The 21,003-nt window shown below is 44.7% G+C and overlaps 1 protein-coding gene across 1 annotated transcript in view; it reads right to left on the bottom strand.

Moving 5' to 3' along the window:
- Positions 1-1,216: 1,216 nt before the first annotated feature.
- The window catches only part of LOC135111568 (arrestin homolog), a 21,209-nt gene continuing 1,422 nt past the window's right edge, over positions 1,217-21,003 (bottom strand). The window contains exons 2-10 of the mRNA XM_064025005.1: positions 16,898-17,023; positions 13,903-14,090; positions 13,228-13,318; positions 12,923-13,034; positions 11,975-12,086; positions 9,470-9,627; positions 5,245-5,388; positions 2,864-3,008; positions 1,217-2,001 (exon numbers count right to left, since the gene is read on the bottom strand). Coding sequence (XP_063881075.1) covers positions 1,762-2,001; positions 2,864-3,008; positions 5,245-5,388; positions 9,470-9,627; positions 11,975-12,086; positions 12,923-13,034; positions 13,228-13,318; positions 13,903-14,090; positions 16,898-17,006 — 1,299 coding nt within the window. The 5' untranslated portion in view covers positions 17,007-17,023 and the 3' untranslated portion in view covers positions 1,217-1,761. The remainder of the gene's footprint in view (positions 2,002-2,863; positions 3,009-5,244; positions 5,389-9,469; positions 9,628-11,974; positions 12,087-12,922; positions 13,035-13,227; positions 13,319-13,902; positions 14,091-16,897; positions 17,024-21,003) is intronic.

A 21,003-nucleotide genomic window follows, 5' to 3' on the forward strand; every position in this document is an offset into this window, starting at 1 on the left:
CTGTCGCTTTATCGTCTGCACCCACACGGCATCGTAGATGCCTGACTGCCGAGGGAGAGGCAAGTAACCAATTTTTGTTGTGTCTGTTACCTGTGTGGTGAATGAGATGGTAGTGTAGGGAGGAAAGCCGTGCGTTTTTTTTTTTTCTTAATTTTTCCTTCTCTCTTCGTTTATAATCCTTTTCTCTTATTTGATACATTGTTCCTTTATCACAAAACTACATAGACTAATAATGTGTTTGTTGACTTTGTTCTTTGAAGCCACTTACCAAGAGGCGACTTGAAATATCTCAACTATCTGTTAGACTGTAAAAATACTAACACCTCGTTGTTTCCACAATTATCGTGGGTAATCTAAAAGGACGCATAATTTTAAGTAAGCGCTGGTAGTTAACACTGGAATTACTACCTTAGGAGAAGACACTGTTGTACTCAAAGATACTGCTAACAGTTACTAAGTAGCTCAGAATTTAAAGATTACTGAATAGCTAATAGAACCGCAAAGTTTTAAGACCTGACTGCATTTCTGAAGGTTTCTTCCCAGACTCATTATCTTCTCTAGCTCAAGTCACAACTCAAGCTGTATAACTCAGATTCAGCTTTTCACGGAAGCATCCTGATGGCACGCACATGTATGTGTGTGTGTGTGTGTGTGTGTGTGTGTGTATAGATTGCCATCTTAACGGTGATTAATATCTTAAGCGTTTGTATTTGGGATCCCTTGGACTACGTTTTGTGGGAGAGTCTGGCTTGCCCACTACAGGTGAGCGCCAGACACACCCCACAAGGACTGTCCACAGGATACCTCGGTGTATGAAAGGAATAATGAGGGTTACGTGTGTGATTACCTAGGTGGCGTAATGGGGGCGCGCACACAAGGAGAGCTCACACAAATATGAAAAGGTTATAAGCGCCTCTTATATACCCCATTGATCAGTCGCACTGCATTCGCAGCGCATTCTCAATGGGGTGCCAGTGCATTCACCACGCGTTCTCCATAGTCGGAACACGCATTCGCAGCACGTTGGCAGCGCATTCGCAACACGTTCACAGTAGGTTTGGCAAGCATGAGAGTCGCAACACACTCGCAGCTGGGTCGCCGTTCAGGAAGTCGCAGCGGTGTCAAAATTCGCCAATGTGGGAACGGGACTTAGTTTCGTGGAAACTGTGTATCAAAACACTAAGAAGGATTTGGGCTATATACAATACACCGAGACTTTTAGTCCATAAATATCTTTATTCAAATACATTTGGTATAGTAGATAAGTATAATGCATATTGATCGCAGTTCACAGTCACTATTTGATCGCCAGAATATGGAAAATTGAGAAATGAAATTTTTTTTTCTCGTGTGTGTGTGTGTGTGTGTGTGTGTGTGTGTGAGAGAGAGAGAGAGAGAGAGAGAGAGAGAGAGAGAGAGAGAGAGAGAGAGAGAGAGAGAGAGAGAGAGTCAAGTTTATATTACTGAAAAAAAGTCTCTTGTCTTCCTACTCATACACGTACGTACTTTTCCAGTGGGATAGACAGACAGACAGACAGAGCCGCGGGCGTGACACAACAGATGTAGCAGTACTAGTACCCTATTAATACTGTAACCTAGAGTATTAGATCCAAGCGAGCCTCGTCCATGCCTGCCACGAACCTCCCTTACCAGGACGGTAATTTTGAGACTAGGCAGGATCGCTTGAGAAAAAAAAAAAAAAAAAGAAGGAAAAAAAAAAGAATCACCACCATTTCCTCGTCTTCCTCGCCCTCATCCTCGTCACTCCACCGGCGGCACGACCTGTGGGACTGGCTGCTGGGTCTTGAACACGTCATCCTCATCCACATCCTCCTTATGTTCCTCCTTCTCTTCCTTCTCCTCCTTGTCTTCCTTATCCATGGAGTCCTCGGATTTCTGCGGCTCGAGGAGGTCTGAGAGGGACAGGCGGCGGCACTCCTCAATGATGAGTCGCGTAGACCTGTCCGTGTCGTCCCTCTGAGCCTCGGCAGCCTCCCCGCCCTGCAATGTGAGGCGGTCATTATGAACTGTCTGCCATACTGTAGGCGCCCAGATTACGTGATTACGAGGCTGGTCAACGAGGTAGTTAGGTGTGTGTGTGTGTGTGTGTGTGTGTGTGTGAAGATCAGATTAGCCCACCAAGATGACAAGTGTGGTTTTGACAGCGTCACTGGGACAAGTTATGCCAATGGAAGCCGAGATGTTGGCTGGTTGGGGACGTGAGCAGTTGTGCAGTGTTATGTAAAGTGTGTGTGTGTGTGTGTGTGTGTGTGTGTGTGTGTGTGTGTGTGTGTGTGTGTGTGCGTCTTTATTACCATAATGTCCCAGCGAGGCACATCACAGTTAAATTAAGAAACCTTACACATACTTCTTGCCTCCCGCCAAAAAAAAAAAACAAAAAAAAAAACAAAGCCCACAACAGGAAGGCAAGCCACATACATTACCCATATTCATCAACACCATATCTCTATCCAAGCTTCGTCCACCTTACCCACGCATGATGACCAGGACACGTAGCCTTAATGAAACGCCAGGACGGTTTTTCAAATGCCGCACAACTCAGTTTGATTTATAGGGGGAGTTTTTTCCGTTACTGATGCGGAATACTTGTTAAGCTGTCACTGGAATCACGAAGAAAACACCCTAAACACTTTGACAGCTGATTAATCGTCTGTAACCTTTGAAAGTCCTTATGAGACTCAAACTATTCCACTCATCAAGAACCGTAACCACTTACAGACTTAGTGCTAAAAGTATTCCATCCCCAGACTATTCAGTTCATCCCCACCATAACCGGCTTGATGCTTCAGACTAACGCTTGTGAATCCCTGCCACTAACACCTGCGTCGCCAGCTCGCCTTACCCCAGTCTCCTCCAGCGGCGGGTTCATGAGCGTGAAGGGCACCTCGGCAGCCAACTCGCCTCCCAGCGTTCCCATGCTGAGCTTCACCCGAGCCACATACGACACCACGATGCCAAATTTGTCTCGGTGGTCAGGATTCGTGAACCTTCGTCGGGAAAAATAAGATATGATTAGATAAAAAAAAAAAAGAAAGAGAAGAGCTGGGAGAAGGCACACCAGCAGCTATACTAGAGAGAGAGAGAGAGAGAGAGAGAGAGAAGGATATGGGGATTAAACTCGAACGTGGGTGGGAATGAGAGAAAGAAATACGTAAGAGATCAAATGTAAAATGTAGAAAATAAATATAAGATACAAGAAATTAGATACAAAATAAGATAAAAAATAAGAAACGATGTAAAAGATAATGAACTGAAAATAGCAGAGACAAAAGACACACCAACAGGCAGAGAGAGAGAGAGAGAGAGAGAGAGAGAGAGAGAGAGAGAGAGAGAGAGAGAGAGAGAGAGAGAGAGAGAGAGGAGGGGGATGCAAAATGAAGGAGCGTGCTGTTCTGAAAAGAGTGAAACAGCTTAGAATTAAATATTTAATATATACGAAAACCTCACCAGACCAGACGTAGAAAGAAAGAAAGAAAGAACGAAAGAAAAACCTGATAATTAAACAGAAATAATGAAAATAATGTACAAAAGATGAAAATATAACAAAAACCGTCAGAGAGAGAGAGAGAGAGAGAGAGAGAGAGAGTCTTCACTATGCTTAATTAATGCCTGAGAATTTAGTTAAGGCGAGGGAATGTTGTAATAAAACACTGGACTCTGGAATAAATAAGAAGAAGGTAATTCAAATAACCCTGTAGCAACTTCCCTCATAAACACGTCAGCAATTCATGAAAACTGCGTGGCGTGATTGCTGGATCTGCCTTAAAAAAAACATGCAAATTCTGCTCGTGTAATTTACATAAGACTTGCGCTGAGCTTCATTGTAACACACGAAGTTTGAGAACACATGTATGATTTATTTGGCTGGCTGGCTGGCTGGCTGGCTGGCTGGCTGGCTGGCTGTTCAAATGGTTTCTTTCTCCCGATCCCGTGGAGAGACAGACAGACAGACAGACAGACAGAGACGTAGCCTATTTGTATGTTGTTCCTTCATCTTTCTGTTCCTAGTCTCTATAACAACAACAACAACACTTACCACCATCACTACTACTACTACTACTACTACTACTACTACTGCCACCACCACCATCACTACTACCACTATTAATTCTACTACCACTACAAAACTCTGGTAAACTCTGGAACTCCCTACCTACTTCTGTATCTCCCTCCCTAACTCCTGTGACTTGAATCCCGTCAAGAGGAAGGTTTCAAGATGATTATCCTCCAGATCTAGATAATCCATTTAGCTGTTCTGTTCTGGGACAACCATCTCAGTGGCCCTTTATTTATTTATTTATCTATTTATTTTTACTTTCTTTTTGTTGCCCTAGCTAGTTGATCCTCTTACATAAATAAAACAGGAATAGAACGTCATTGAATCATTGAGTCACGACGTGGTAATGAGAGTGGTACGTGTTGTGAAGGAAGGCAAAAACGTGACCGTGCGAGGCGGGGATTAGCAAAGGCAGTGATCCGACGCACAGCCAGGCCGGCACACCTCCCATCTCTGGCCCGCTGTAGGGAGCAAGAGGTTGTGGTGTACATATACGAGTACTGCCCTGTCCCTCTCCCTTCCCGTATCATGTCCGTCCGTCTGTCTACTTGTGATGTGCTGGTTTAGGAAGTGGTGGTGTGTGTGTGTGTGTGTGTGTGTGTTTGGTGTCCATGTATTTTGTATCCGTATCTATACATGGCCATTCGCTTATGTATTTCTTCCTTTTTTTATACTGAAGTTAGGTGAAGGAGACGTGTGTGTGTGTGTGTGTGTGTGTGTGTGCGCGCGCCCGGTGTCCATGTGTATCTATCGCTATATGTGGCCTTTCATTAATGTGTTATGAGATGTATGGAAAGAACCTTAGCTTTCTAATTTCGAGACAGACTAATTTACTTTTTTGACGAAAATATGATGCATTTTTTAGATCGTGATCTACACCACAATGAACACTTAGGAGTAGGTTTTGGATGCAGAGAGAGAGAGAGAGAGAGAGAGAGAGAGAGAGAGAGAGAGAGAGAGAGAGAGAGAGAGAGAGAGAGAGAGAGAGAGAGAGAGAGAGAGAAGAGACACACCTGCAATGGATGTAACTGAGGGAGGCGCAGAAGATGAGTGCGTTAGAGAAAGGCGTTAATGCACCGATCCATAACAAGAGCAACTCGGAAGACAAAGAGGTCCTTTACACAGTGAGTCACCAAACGTCACCACTGAACACATGCACGACTTACAGAGTGGAGGACGCCAGGTTTGTGTCCTCCGATTTCAGTCTGCCATCCACTGCTACGCCGCGCCTCTGCTGGTTGAGTCGCAGCGTGGGGGTGAGGCTGAAGCTGCGCGTGAGTCCAGCCCCGGGGACCACTGGGCAGCCATCCCTGTGTGGGGCGATAGGGATTAAAAACCTAAAAGGACCAGAAAACACCATAACAACAGCCTCGCAGTGTGGAGTGATAGAGGAGGGAGGGAGGGAGGGAGGGAGGGAGGAAGAGTTCGACCGCGCTGGTGCATTATAGGAAGGGTCAGAGAGAGAGAGAGAGAGAGAGAGAGAGAGAGAGAGACCCTTGTGTATTAAAATTCCCAGGTATTGCTTGCTTGGCTTCACCTTCTTTATTATTAACTTTGCTGAGAACGCAACTCCTCCTCCCCCCTCCCCCCTTCACCCACTTCTCCACCCCACTCCACTCACTCCTTCACCCCACTCCTCGTCCCGTCTGAGGTGTTGTACCGTGTCTTACTTGGTGGTGCGTCTGTACTGCGCTGGTAGGAGTCCGTTTCTCATCCTTTTCTTTCTCTTTATTTATTTATTTTTTTATCGTTATTTTGTTCCTATTTTTTGTTTCTTCTTTTTCTCTCATTATTTTCCTTTTTTTTTTTTTGCTCCTTCTCTTATTATTCTTTTTTTTCTTTTTCTTTCTTTCCTCCTCCTCCTCTTCGCCCTCCTCCACCAGCCATCCGCTAGTTAACCTACCACCACCATCACCACCATCATCTCCATTACCAAATCAACAGAAATCACCTCTTACAAACGTTTAATATCAGGCTAACTTCCCCTTAAGCTGATCTCCTGACCAGCGCCTTGGGTGGTGGTACTCGCTCGCTTCACCCTGACTCTACTGGCAGGTTGTTAAGTCAATTAGCGTTAAGAGGGTTACAGCAGATTGAACAACTGACGGAAGAGCCACAGAAAAAAAAAAAAAAGAAAGAAAGAAACGAAGTATTGAGGCCACTATGGTTGCTCTCTTCGCTCTTAAAATTCGTACAATGGCGTTAATCTTTTATTTGATTTTTTTTTTTACTCGAGAGGGCTCTAGTCAGGGGCTACAAGAACTTAAGGAAACAAGGAAAGCTACAAGAACCCATCAGACATACACGTGGCAGTCCCTGTATGAAAATGGTAGTCCCTGTATAAGAAGAGGGAGATTTCAAGACAGTCCTCCAATTTGCGGTAATCCTTTTGGCTCTAGTCTTTGGATACTACCACAAACACACACAAAAAGGCCCATTAGAGGTGCCAGTCCTCAAGGAATAGAACCAAAAGGATCATCCAGAATTGTAGTAGTGTCTTGAAATCTCCCTCCTGAAGAAGTTCAAGTCGTGGATAGGGGGAAAACAGAAGCAGGCAGGGAGTTCCGACAAATTCATGGATCTTTGAGATTTAATGAGCGATACAGAGAGACCTACGGGAAGGCCTACGTGGTGAAGTGAAGAGATGTATTTCCAAACACTTGATTCTTTTCAAAGGGCACAGAGATGATTGGTCGCTTTCTCACCTAGTTCTAAAGAGCTCTCGTGGAATTTACTGGGATTCTTCAGCGTCGTTGTCATGATTTCAGTGGTAGTTTGACAAGAATGCATCATTGCAGGGTTTGGCTTCCTATTGATGATGCAGGGATCCTTGTTAAACTCACTGTTGTCATGAAAACACCTTTGAAAACCACAACAACTTCCGCTAGAGCCTGTTAGAAGTTGTCTCGATTTCAAAGGCTGCAAAGATTATTAGTTTCTCATTGATGTTTTTCCCCATTGACGATATAGAAGTCTTGGTAAGCTATCACTAGAATCATGCTTTGAAAACCACAGCAGCTTTCACTACAGCCTGCTAGAAGTTGTCGCGCCACTAAGACCCGGAAAAATCTGGGAATACCACAGTTCATTTTTGCTTATATGGACTGTGAGAATGCGGGCTTCTGTACTTTTGAAGGAGGTTACCTAAATACATCGTCAAGACAACACGTCGCCTCGTCACCCTGAGAGAGACAGTTCATTGCACCGCCTCGCCTTAATCTACTTGTAGCGGGTGGAGGAAGAGTTGAATACGAAACAGAGGGGATTAGCGGAGGACAAAAAACTAGATAGTACTATTTGCATTAATTCAGCCTTTGAGCGCGAGGTGGAATACAAGATTATGGTGCATAGAGTGAACTTCAGAGAAAAGGCTTACATGTAGGTGCTTGAATGAAGATCGTATTTTCAAACTATGTTCAAATTATATGAAATTGGGACACTTTTTCAACATACAATTTCACCACACTACATACGAGTAACTCACTGACCTCAAGCCTTAAAACTTCATGAACCCGTCTACTCGTTTCCCAAATAAGAGTGTAAACAGGCCACTGGATTCAAGTTAAGTTAAAGCCTTTCTAAACCTTTCCAACCCTGGCTATTGCACTCCGTCCCCCGCTGTGGCCACTGCCTCAAACCCCGGTAACAGTAACAGACCACCTCAGCTAGACGGGCGTTTGAGGGACTTCGTGAGACCAAGGTACGGATGGACGGGGCTATGAAGGGGCGCTCTTAACCCACTTTGTCGCCTTAACATGTCGCGCTCCCCGCTTACTTCCCGTTTCTCATTACGTTGCTAGTTTTAATTTTAGAAACCTCCCCCTTACAGTTTGCTCTCTTTAAGCTGACATGGGTAAGCTAAGGGGCTGTCAAGGTTAGACTACAGTAGTTTTTGGGAAATGATATAGGGAGAGGGGAAGCCAGGCGTTGCTTCTTCTCAGTCACATGCTTCATAACTTTATCTTCGACAGCCCTGCATCAGCTCTAGAGGGCGGCATGAACTTTATTCGAGTCTCAAACAATTCGTTAGCCTAAGGACCACAAAAGTAACCTCTGATTCGATCGTTTTTTATATATTTTTTTTTTTTTCACAGTACTCTAAATCTTCAACATAAGCACTCAGTTATAGGTTTTAGTAGTTTGTGTTCTGTAGTAGTGTCTCTTAGATAATTCTGTAGCCAAAAAAACACAAAAATGCCCTCATATCCTACCTTTTTTATGTGTCAATGCATACACGTAACTGCTAATGTGTGTCTTATTAACATCTTAAGTACAGCCGTAAGAAAGAATGCGTTTTTATACAGCACTGCATTCTAACAGAGGACCGTATCAGTGAACGCGTGAACATGTTACCAAGGTGGGGCGAGTACCTTAAAAAAAGAGGAAGGCGGGAGTCATGTCCTTCTTGTTTGCATCCCAGTCTCTCCATTAACTCACTCACCGCTGTTTGGGACACCTTCACTCACTCACTAACCACTCTGGGAAAATCTTCATTGGACTTTTTCTTTCCTTTCCTCTATTTTTGTTTATTTTCCTTTTCTTCCTTTTCTTTCTTTTTTATCAGTCTGTCTCTCATGGTCCGTTTTGCAGCCATGATCAAATATTATTATTACTTTTTTTGTATATAAGAGGGGCACCGGCCAAGGGCAAGAAAAATATAGAAAAAAAGGCCTACTGAGGAGCCAGTCACTAAAAAAGAAGAAACGATCACTGAATACTGAAAGATACTAGAAAATACTGAAGGATACCGGCTAGAAATTACAAAATATATTCCTTTTCATCACTTTCTTTCTTGTAGATGCTTATAAAGATTCCGTGCATCGCTTTTAGTGTTGAGAATGATTGCATATCGCAGTGAAGGGGGTTTAATTAAAGGCTGGAAGATGTAAAGGAACACAAAGGAGGGGTGAACAGCAGCAGACTTGTTCTTCCTCATGTGGTAGTCTGTGGTAAGCTAGGCAGTGGGGTATACAGAGGTAGTAGTAGTACTAGTAGTAGTAGTAGTAGTAGTAGTAGCGGTAACCCTTTCACTGCTAATTAATCTCTCCCATGATCATATACAATAGTTTTTTCTCCCACAGTTTCGTTATGAATCTTAGCAATGATTAAATTAAGTTCATATTCTTCATTTTCCTTTATATATCCATGCGTAGCGATTTAATACAGAAGAGGGAGAGGAGAGGCGCGCACTGTGGTCAGGGTTGGTAGTGGCCTGTCTGGCTGTTCTTTGTGTTCTTTTGTGTCCCTGCTCTCCTTCAGTGTTCAGTTATTTGGGTTTATTATTGCATTCGTTACCATTATCACTACTCTCTCTCTCTCTCTCTCTCTCTCTCTCTCTCCATCTCTCTCCTCTCTCTCTCTCTCTCTCTCTCTCTCTCTCTCATCACTTACTGGGACTCGATGCTGGCCACGGTGTTCCTGACGTGGCCTGCGGGACCCAGGGACACCTCCACCAGCTGCACCACGCTCACCTTCACCTTCTTCACCTGCTTGTTGGACTGATTGGAAACCGTCACCGCCACCTTCACCGCCTCCTCGTGGTAGTAGATCTGAGGGCGAGAGAGAGAGAGAGAGAGAGAGAGAGGAGAGAGAGAGAGAGAGAGAGAGAGAGAGGAGAGAGAGAGAGAGAGAGAGAGAGTATTAAATATATAACCAGGGTGAAAATAAAGAGTTTGTAATGTATGAACGATTAGAGAGAGAGAGAGAGAGAGAGAGAGGAGAGAGAGAGAGAGAGAGAGAGAGAGAGAGAGAGAGAGAGAGAGAGAGAGAGAGAGAGAGTGGCGGTGATGACAGAAAGAAAATTAATATACTCTTCTTTTTCGACAACGGTCTTTTGGGACAGGCAACTTCAATGGACCTTTTCTTTCTTTCTCCCTCTTTTTTTTTTTTTTCTTTCTGTTTCAGTCTCTCTCTCACGGTCCGATCCTCCGATGCTCACTCGTACTCACAAACCCATCAGCGAGTCATAACCTGGCCATTATATACAAGACCCGCATTTATTTCACACCTGCTCAGCCCAAGTGTCCATTAAATCATCTGAGTCAAGTCACCTCGCACCTTCCACCCTCTGGCTGCAGTACTAATAGGGGCATGCTGGCGCGTCCCAATGCAGCTTAGTAACGTCCTCTCTCTCTGAATGGTTTACTTAGTCACCCTCTGCAGTACATTGAGTAAAGCTTGTATTCTCACCTCGACTATCTTCAAGGGCCATACAGATGATTAGCTGTGTTCTCAAGAGTGTTACTCCTATTTATAAAGTAGAAATCTTGTTAATCTGTAACTATAACCATTAGAAAAGCACCCTTAAAAAAACCGTATACTCATAACTTCAACTATTAAGAGTGGAATTGGGGCGCGGAAGTGTTTCAAACCACCACCACCATCACCACCACCACCACCACCACCACCACCACTCTAAGCACACAAAAAACACTGACCGTAGGAAGAGAAACTATACAGGCAGCTCAATAATTTCTGGCCTGCACGTAAGTGAGGGAGAGGTGTGGCGGAGATGAGGCGCCTAGTATGAGGTTCGTGGCCTACAGGAGGTGGTAATTGTCTCTGCTGTAGAGGAGAAGGGCTTGGTGCTAGATTAGAAGGAGGACGAGGAGGAGGAAGAGGAGGAGGAGGAGTGAATGAGTGTTCTCGACCAGGATACGGATAATTGTCTTTCCCGATCGATTATAGAGGAGGAGGAAGAGGAGGAGGAGGAGGAAGGAGAAGAGAAGAGAGATTGACCCAGAAGACAGAGGGTTATTCAGACTTCCCTTCTTCCTATAAGATTTTGAAAATATTGCTGTTCATTTTTCTCCAGTGATACTCTCGGTAATTCGCATCTTCACTCGTATTTAGTGCTTGAGAAATTGCGGGGCTGGGCGGAGATGGGGCGGGGCAGAGGGGCGGGGCGGGGCACGAGGGGGCGGGGCTGGATGTCAGGATCTCAACCTTGTGAACGAAAAAAGAAAAAAAAGAAAGAAATACTCCGGGAATGCCAATAAGATTATATATGTGTGTGGCTTCCTCTTCCTCCTCCTCCTCCTCCTCCTCCTCCTCCTCCTCCTCCTCCTCCTCCTCCTCCTCCCCCTCCTCCTCCTCCACCTCTTCATTCTTCATCCTCCTCCAGTTTATCCTTTCTTTCAGTGTCTCCCATCATTCATCTCTCTCTCTCTCTCTCTCTCTCTCTCTCTCTCTCTCTCTCTCTCTCTCTCTCTCTCTCTCTCTCTCTCTCTCTCTCTCTCTTTCTCTACCCTTTTTAATTATCTCTTCTTTCTTCTCCTCTTCCTTCTCCTTCTTTCATTCCCTTATCTCCATCTCTGTTGACTTTCCTTTCATTTCTCCGTCACCTCCTCCTCCTCCTCCTCCTTCTCCTTATCGCCATCATCATCTCCCCTTCCCTCAAATTCCTTTTACACTTTCTCTCATTGCTTTTATTGTCTTCATTTTCTTTCCCTTTTGCAGTGTTTTTTTTTCTTTTTCGTCCTACTTGTCTTCCTTCGTATGTCATTCACGCTTTTATTCTCAGTTCTCTTCTTGTTCCCTATCTGTGTGTGTGTGTGTGTGTGTGTGTGTGTGTGTGTGTGTGTGTGTGTGTGTGTGTGTGTGTGTGTGTGTGTGTGTGTGTGTGTGTGTGTGTGTGGTGGGGGGTGATCGCCGTTCCTGGTATATTTGTAACTTCATGGAATTTATAATCAAATGGAGGAGGAGGAGGAGGAGGAAGAAGAAGAAAAGGAGGTGGAGAAAATTCAGACGTACAGTACGAAAAAAAAAAAACGAAAGAAAAAACGAGAGGAGCAAGAACAGGAATAATAAGAGCGAAGAGAGAAAGACGAGGACGATAAAACTGAGCGAGGAGGAACACAGGTGAGGAGAGGAAAGGAAGGAAGGGGCTATACTCACCTGGCGGTCAAGAGCAACCTGTAGGTGCAGCTTGCCAGGTGACAGAAGAAACTCCTTGGTGCACGAGGCGGTGGGCTTGCGTCCCTGTTTGGCCGGGGCGTACTGGAACCTCCTGCAGAAGGCGAAGAAGGGGACGTGTGTTTACATGCGGTATATACATAGGCCTGTGTTCGATAATACTTTGCTCTCTCTCTCTCTCTCTCTCTCTCTCTCTCTCTCTCTCTCTCTCTCTCTCTCTCTCTCTCTCTCACCACGACTATTTTTAAATGCCGTGGAGGTGATTAGCCAGGTTCTGAAGCGTGCTTCTCCTGTTAATATTGGAGAAATCTTGTTTATCTGTCAGCCGAACCGTAAAAACACCCTTAAAAACCTGTGTCACTTTAAATAGAGTTTTTGGAATATTGTGGAGGTGCAGCACAGAAGTGTTTTCGGAGTATGGCTCAGGTGGATGTGTGGAGCATGTCTCTGGCCTTCCAAAATCTTCTTCTTCTTCCTCCTTCCCTTCTACGGTTCATTTCTTACTTGTTTTTCTTTCCCTCTCTTTTTTTTTCCATTCTTTTCTTCCGTCCTGTTATTTCTACCTCTCTTCCTGCCAATCATCTCTCTCCCACCTGCTTTCTTCCGCCATCTCCATCCTTTCATTCTTCTCTCGCTTCCCTTCAGCGCCTCCTACTGTCCTATCCATCCTTATCCTCTCATCACTATTGCTCCTTTCCCTCAACCTACTCCCTCTTGTCAACTTCCATCCTTCCATTCTCACCTCCCTACCCTTCAGTGCCTCATTCCCTCCCATCTATTCTACTCCTACTCTCCTGTTCCATCTTTCCTATTTCCAAATCCTTCCATTCTTCCCTCTCTTCCTTTCAATGCCTCCTCTCCTATCCACGCTTATCTTACTAACCTCCATTCCTCCTTTTCCACGTTGCTTCCCTGCCCAAGGACACCCACCTGATTAGGAGACGTACACAGGAGCGCCGCTGTGGTTGGTCCTCCGCGTTGGCCCCTACGAAGATCCGGAGTTCCCATTGGACGCCGCAGGGCCGACCAGTTTCCTCTTTATCTGTGAAAATACACCTGGATGGCTTGTGTTCTTATTTCGGTTCCTTCTCGCTCATTAGTCCTTTTGTCGCTTGCTCTCCCTCTCTCTCTCTCTCTCTCTCTCTCTCTCTCTCTCTCTTGGTCATGATTTCGTAAAGGGACGATGAAATGCTGTCAGTAATCACACACACACACACACACACACACACACACACCTTGCTGCAGGGTAACAGAAGCTGGGGCACTGCGGGGCATCTCCAGGTGGAAGGGAAAAGAGTTGACTCCCAGCTTCTTCTGCAGACGCTCCTGAAGGGGAGAATAGACAGGCTGGCGGTTAGAGAGAGAGAGAGAGAGAGAGAGAGAGAGAGAGTGTTCATTACCCCTTAAATCTATTTACTTAAGAAGGTGAATGAAGTGACTTTAAACTTTCTCTCTCTCTCTCTCTCTCTCTCTCTCTCTCTCTGTTGTAATAAGAGTCTGTTGTAATAAGTGATAGGTGTGCTAGTTGTTGTTATCATTGTTATTGGTAGCACTTGTAGTAGTAGTAGTAGTAGTAGTAGTAGTAGTAGTAGTAGTAGTAGTAGTAGTAGTAGTAGTAGTAGTAGTATCAGCAGTTAGTAGGTATCAGATGACCGTGAAATACCTGCCATAGTTACCTGTAGTGCGTGTGTGTGTGTGTGTGTGTGTGTGTGTGTGTGTGTGTGTGTGTGTGTGTGTCTAGACATAGGTGTAGGTGTGTATGTACTTAGTGCGCATGCTTGTACTCGTATATACACGTAAACAAACATCAGAGTCCTTTAAATACTCGTACGTGGCGAATTGCTATTAAAAATGAATAATCACATCACGTGTTGGGGCCATGAGTCACTACCACACACACACACACACACCTGGAGACTGTTGGGGGATTTGGTGAGTGGCGACGGTGGATAGACTTGAGCCGAGGCTACCACCATGTCCCGGGCGAAAGTAAGGCCCATCACCTCGTCCTCCTCCCGCCCATACCTGTACGTCATGACCACCTGAGCGAACACTCGCCGCTCCTTCACGTAATCCCGCTCCAACCACACCATTCCGTCTGTCGAGGGGGAGAGAGAGGGAGAAAAGCTGAGGCGAGGTGATGTAAGGGAGGAAAGAGTGAAGTTGTAGGGTTGTTATTTGGCTCCATAGATATTTACGTGGTCAAGTTTCAGCCATACAATTTTTTCTGTCGGGGGAGAGAATTAGAAGGGCTGAGGCGAAGTGATGTGAGAGAAGAATGAGTGAAATTGTGGCGTTATTATTTGATTACCTGCTTTAGTTTTGTTATTTTATTCTTTTCTTTTTCTTTTTATTATTATTATTGTTTTTTATTGTCTCATTGTGTCATAGCGTGAAACGAACCAACGTGTTGTAGCGTCTTGGCGGAGTGAGAGAAGGGGAGGGCGTGGCGTGGCGTGGCGTGGCGGGGTGAGAGGGTATGAAGTGAGTGGCTGAGGGGGAAAAGAACACTAGGGAGCGGGGGGGGAGGATGGAGGCAGCGCCAAAGATGAGGAAGTTAATAATGTCAAGGCAAACTTTGGGTGAAAATAATTAAAAGGGACGGATAGGGGTTTGTTGGGGCGGGAGGGGGGAGGGCGTCCTTCACCTCCCTCTCCCCCGATGCAGCGCCGCTCTCGGGTAACGTGCAGCAAGTAAGAAGATGAAGTAGTCAACGCAGCACAGGTGGTTCAATCAGGCTGGGCTGGTTCATCTTCGCCTGCGTACCCTTGGCAATCCCCGCGGTCATGCAGGCTGGACAACCATCACCCCGCCCTTCCTTGATGGAGTGGTAGATGAATGGAAAGGACTCACAATCAGATTGTTAATCCTGAGTCATTAGGGAGCTTTAAAAGATTAGACAAATTCATGGATGGGAATGATAGGTGGAAATACGTATGTATGTTTCGTACTGCAGGGACTGCCACACACAGCCCTGATGGCTTCTTGCAGCTTCCCTTATTTTCTTACGTTCCTATGAATTGTTTCAGAGCGGGGTTGGAATTCACGTTTTACTTAGCGTGTTTCGCGGATGACAGTTGAGATTCGCGGCTGGGACGCGCCTCGCTCACGGCCCAATGCTCAGTGTTGCATCAGAGTGTCCGTGGAGCCGCCTTGGTGCTCCAGACAGGTGCAGGTGCAGGTGCCAAAGCCGACGGGATCCCCGGGTGGCTGCTGCCCGAGCGGCTGATGGACGCCTCGTATCGACACGGATGGATCCGGGGCTTGCCGAGGCGAGTTACTTAAGCAGGTACAATTTGTTTGGCTCACTTGCCGTACAGTGTTAGAGACCCGTCGACTGAGTGAGATATAGGTGGCGAGGCAGCGAGGCTGGCAGGGCGAGGAGCTGGGCAGCAAGGCAGCTGATTTCTTGTATAAGGTTAGCAGCGACCTGATGTAAACTGGAGATTAGGTGCACCATGATCCTTGTGCCGCGTGACACACTAAGGCACATTTTCTGACACGCTTCTGCGCCACACCACTACATTCAGAAAGGCTGTAATTGAAGTAACACAGATTTTTAAAGATGTTTTTTTTTTCGGTTCTAGTGACAGATTAACATGATTTCTACATATGATTAACATGATAAATACTCTTAAGGACTCGGCTAGTCATCTCTGTGGCCTTTGAAAATGGTCGTGGTTGAAAGATTAAAGTGTTTTTTGAATACAGGCCTAACTTTAGCGCAACAATCCCGCGCCTGGGTGGAAGACGGGAGTTACTAGCCTCTGTATGGAGGGACAGAGGGGTCCGGCAGAAAGGCACCAGCTATCACGCCGCTACAATCAATGTGTCGCCAAGGTTACCGCTAATATGTTGCTGATGTGATTAACTTGGGAAGTTTGAGGAGTGATAGGCCGTCAGCCAGCCACTAGTCAACAGCTGCGTGTGTTTTACTTCTCAAACGTTTCAATGTCTTATCTTGATTACTTTCAGCATACCAGTAGAAGTGGTTTACTCTTTATAGCAGGTACGCCTAAGTTGCTTGGGTATGGTGCGGTGGTGCACGAGGCTATCCCCTTCCACCAAAGGCCCACGGGGCTAAGAGTGTGAATGATGTGTATGTGAGTGTGTGGTGCTCTGTCTGGGTCTCCCTGTGTGGCACTGCCGGTTGGTATATACTCGTAGACAGTTACACATGTGGATATTCCAGTGATTCTAGTGATAGGCTAACAAGGGTCCCGCACCATCAATGGGAGAGAACACCCCGTGAGCATCTGAATAATAAAATTTGTGACCCTTGAGAAATAAGTCTTATGCGAGGCCCAGTCATTTCAAAATATACCACTGAATTAAACAGGCCAAGCTCCCAGCACGATCCGCCTTCATTCAGAACTCTAGAACAAAAAAATAAACATAAAAATTGTAAGTGATAATGGAAGAAAAGAAAAAAAAAGTGTCTACCAAGAAAATGAAAGTGGTCAAGGAAGGAAGGTGGAGGGGAGGCAAGGCTGAGCTGGGCTGGCCGGGGACGGGGAAGGGACAGGTGGCGAGGCGTCGGTGCAGCAAAATTGAGCTGACAATCAACAGATGGGGCCGGACAGAGGCGGACATGGAAACGGGTCGGCCCAGGGGAGAGGCAGAGGCAAGGACAGGGTTAACGGTGGGAAAAGAGGGTAAGGGGAAGAAGATGAGGCAGGGAGAGGCCAGGGCAGGGGTTGTGAAGGTGAAAAAAGAAAAAAAAACCAGGTTAACGAGAAGAGGATGAAGCAAGGAGATGTAGGAACAGTAGCAGAGGCAGAGACAGGGCGTGAGGCGGCTGGGGAGTAGAGTAAGGAGAACAGGGAGAGGCAGAGACAGGAACAATGGTATCTACTGTCTGGGTCGTCTAAGCTGTAGGGACTGTGGGGCTGGCACAGTACTCACCGATAGGGTCGACATGAGTGAGGTGGTCGGTGTAGTCTCGCCGACCCACGTACACCGACAGCTTGCCATTGGGGGCACTCTTACGATACACGTGGAAGGAAAACACCATTGACCTGTCGGGTTTGTCTGTCGGAGAGAGAGAGAGAGAGAGAGAGAGAGAGAGAGAGAGAGAGAGAGAGAGAGAGAGAGAGAGAGAGAGAGAGAGAGAGAGAGAGAGAGAGAGATTATGATCATGTGTTTATAGCCAAATTATTTTACACTTATAACTAATCTTCTAATTACTGTGCCCTGTCTCGTCTCTCATCTTCCTTTCTCATTCCCTTCCTCCTGGCTCATCCGTCCCTTCCTTCCTCCCTCCCTCCATTTCTCTGAAGGTAACATTTTCCTTCTCAAATTTCTCCCTTAAAGGGGACGAGTTTAATTGAAATTTGACACTCACTCACTCATACACACACACACACACACACACACACACACACACACTCTCTCTCTCTCTCTCTCTCTCTCTCTCTCTCTCTCTCTCTCAACAGAATGGTCATGGAAGTCACCACAAACAGCAAAGGGAGTGATGATAGAGCGTTTCAAATCTCCCAGCGTTCATATTCTAATCTCTTCTCGGGTTTATCACACACGGTCACTCAGAGGAGGCATCAGTGTCTTACCATCATTCTGAAACACTTCTACGCCGCACCTCCTCTATTTTGAAATGGCTCTATTTGAAGTGACGCGGATTTTTTTTTTAAAGGGTGTGTTTTTACGGTTCTAGTGGCAGATTATCAAGATTTCTACATAATGAACAGGAGAAACACTCTTGAGAACCCGGCTAATCGTCTCTGGCCCCTGAAAATAGTCGTGGTTGAGAGGGAGAGGCGTTTCAGAGGACGGCCCTGAGTGTCACCATCATTCAAAAACGTATCTCTGTCCCCCACCCATCTCCATTAATATTTTCCTACGTTCATTTACGATAACAGCGATTTCTTCTACTTCTTTTGTTCTTGTTCATGTTCTTGATTTCTTCTTTCATTTCTTCTTGTAATTAAAGTTAGTGGTAAATATTTTCTTGGATATTTACGTGACAAAAGAGAAAAAAACCTCATCAAGTATTTTCTTTACGATCGATACGCGTGTTAACTATATAACGAATTGAGGAGACTTAGCACGCACACACACACACACACACACACACACACACACACACACACACACACACACACACACACACACACACACACACACTTCGTAACCAAATAAGTAACAGTACACAATGACAACAAAAAACGGAGTTCAGAGAGAGAGAGAGAGAGAGAGAGAGAGAGAGAGAGAGAGATATTGCTTATGACTTCACAGCGAAACCTTCCAGGGCAAAACAATATCGGCAAAGAAAGCGGAGTATCGAAGGGGGTCCTGCGCCAAACCTGGGATGGGACACACGACACCGAGAGAACTGGTTGTTACGTGGCGTGCGTCAGTGTTACGTTTAGAGAGTGTAAGAGTGTAACCTTGAATTCTGTAGGCTTCTCTCTCTCTCTCTCTCTCTCTCTCTCTCTCTCTCTCTCTCTCTCTCTCTTATTAGATTATGTCACGGCCTCATCAAAGCTTTCAATCACTTGATTAGCCAATTCGCTTTTACCTCTCCTCCTCCTCCTCCTCCTCCTCCTCCTCTTAGGATTGTATATATTATATTGTATAGATTATATTGTGGTGGAAGTAGACACCATCTCTTTCTTACTTTCCTCTCAAATTCCATGTTGTTTTTTTTATACAATATGGTACCATTTCCTTTTCCGGCCAGCTTCGACTGGTTGGATGGGGTGGGGAGGAGCCTTCTATGCTATCCTGTCTCCCACTAATAGTTAGAGTAGAATAATTAACCAAACAGCATATCCTGTTGATGTTTGGTCTTCCTTTGTATTTTTTTTTTTTGTATTCTTTTGTATTATTCTTCCTCTTCCTCCTCCTCCTCCTCCTCCTCCTCCTCCTCCTCCTCGTGATATTTGTTTTCTTTTTATACACATATATGGATACATACGCATACATACATTAACATACATGCATGCATACATACATACATACATACATAAGGATAATAGGGGATACATTGCTTGAAAAGAATTAATGAATCATCACTATTATCATCATCATCATTATCAGCCTTTATGATTCACTTCCGCATTACAACATGAATCAACCTTTGCATCACGATCTTATAAAATCAATGAATGAATGAATGAATCAGTCAGTAAATAAATAAACAAATAAATAAACAGGAATTAGAAGCATGAAGTATACTTGTCTGTGGCAGAAGATTCAACACAACTGATTTCTGAAATGCCTTATAAATAGTATTAATGATAATAACAACAACAACAACAACAATAGCAAGTAAAAAGAAGAACAAGAACAAGAGGAAATAAAAAGAAAAAAAGAAAAAAAAAACATGAACAAAAGAAGAAGAAGAAATCGTTGTTATTGTAAACGAACGTAGGAAAAAAATGGTGATGGATGGAGAACAGAGATGCGTTCATTGTTGCAACTAGGGTTAACTGGGGCGCCCAATTCTCAACTGAACGCTCTTTGTGCTACCAGGGTTGTCCGGTCGGATGACGCTGCTTACTCAAAGTGAGGAGGTGGTGAGTTCTGTGTTGTCATGACGTCACAACAAAAGTGGCCGGCCAACCAAACTTATATTGGTGTTACACTGTCGGCATACAAACACTGACATGCGCTATTAAGTAAAGCACCGAGTCTTAAATATATATAAGAATGGAAATAAAGGGAATGGAATAGGTAACGGAATAGTGGAACAGTAGTGGAATAATGGATTAGTAACGGATCTTTACCATCGCCGCGGACAACAAGTGCTCCGTAACAGAAATCACCAAGTGGTTTATTGCTAGAGTTGGGTGGAATGTGGGCGTTTCCATGGCAACGTCGATTATTTGTTTACAGTATCGCGGGAAGTGGACAAAACCCCTTCAGTTGGGTGACTCAGGCGGAGGTGGATGTGAATGACCGCGCTTGGTGGTGGAGAGGTGTCGGAAAAATCGATCCCCTTTAACGGACACAGGAAAAGGTAACGTATGAGGAGGAACACCCATAGGAACTAAACATATTCGCTCTCTGTGGCCTTTAGAATGTGTCTTGATGAGGGAACAGTGTGGAGAGGTGTCAGAAAAATTGATCCCTTTAACAGACACGGAAAAAAAAAAGAAAAGAAAAAAAAGAGGTGTGAGGAGGAGCATCAAAGAGAACCAAGCATATTATTTTCACTGGCTTTTGAAATTAGTCCTGATGAGGGAACAAAAACCCGTATTCTGAAACGTTGCTTTTTCACCACGACTGTTTTCAAAGGCCACACAGATGATTTGCCGGATTCTCACGAGCGTTTCTCCTGTTAATAATGTGGAAATCTTGTTGAGCTATCACCAACACCATTAAAACACCTTTAAAAACACGTGTAAGCCTTTCTCTATTACATTTATTTATTTATTTATTTATAATTACCCGCAACTTTTAATATGTGTACTATTGTCTCTTCTGTAGCATTTAAGAGACAAAACTAACATTCTCTTTCTCTCTCACTCTTTTTTTATTTATTTATCGTTGACAGCGCTCAGGATATGAAGAAGGAAAGACTATCCCAGTAAACAAATTAAAGCGTCGTGGTAAGGAGGAGCGTTTTAAGCGGATTCTGAGGAAAGTGATGACGCAACGGACTGGACTGGGAGGAGGCAAGGCAAGAGGAGGAGGAGGAGGAGAAAGAGGAGGACGTGAAAAATACAAACCTTGGTATAATGAGGTGACTGTTTTTAACTTAATTTATCTTTCCCACACGTATTTCAAGTTCACCATCCCTTGTTAGTTTGTCGTAAAGTGAAGAAGATTGTGTTTTTTAATCTATTCAGTAGTGCAGACAGCTTTCCAAATTCATCCTCGCTTGTTTAATGGTTGTAACAAGATGAAGATTGAATTTTTAATCTATTCCATACTAGAGAAAGCTTACCAATTCCTCCATTGGCCGTTAGATTGCCACAGTAGAGTGAAGGAGATATTATGATTACGTTGGATGAACTAAGTAGATTTATAGCCCCTTGAAAAATATCGAT

This window comes from Scylla paramamosain, chromosome 22, assembly GCF_035594125.1.
Source record: "Scylla paramamosain isolate STU-SP2022 chromosome 22, ASM3559412v1, whole genome shotgun sequence".
NCBI lineage: Eukaryota > Metazoa > Arthropoda > Malacostraca > Decapoda > Portunidae > Scylla > Scylla paramamosain.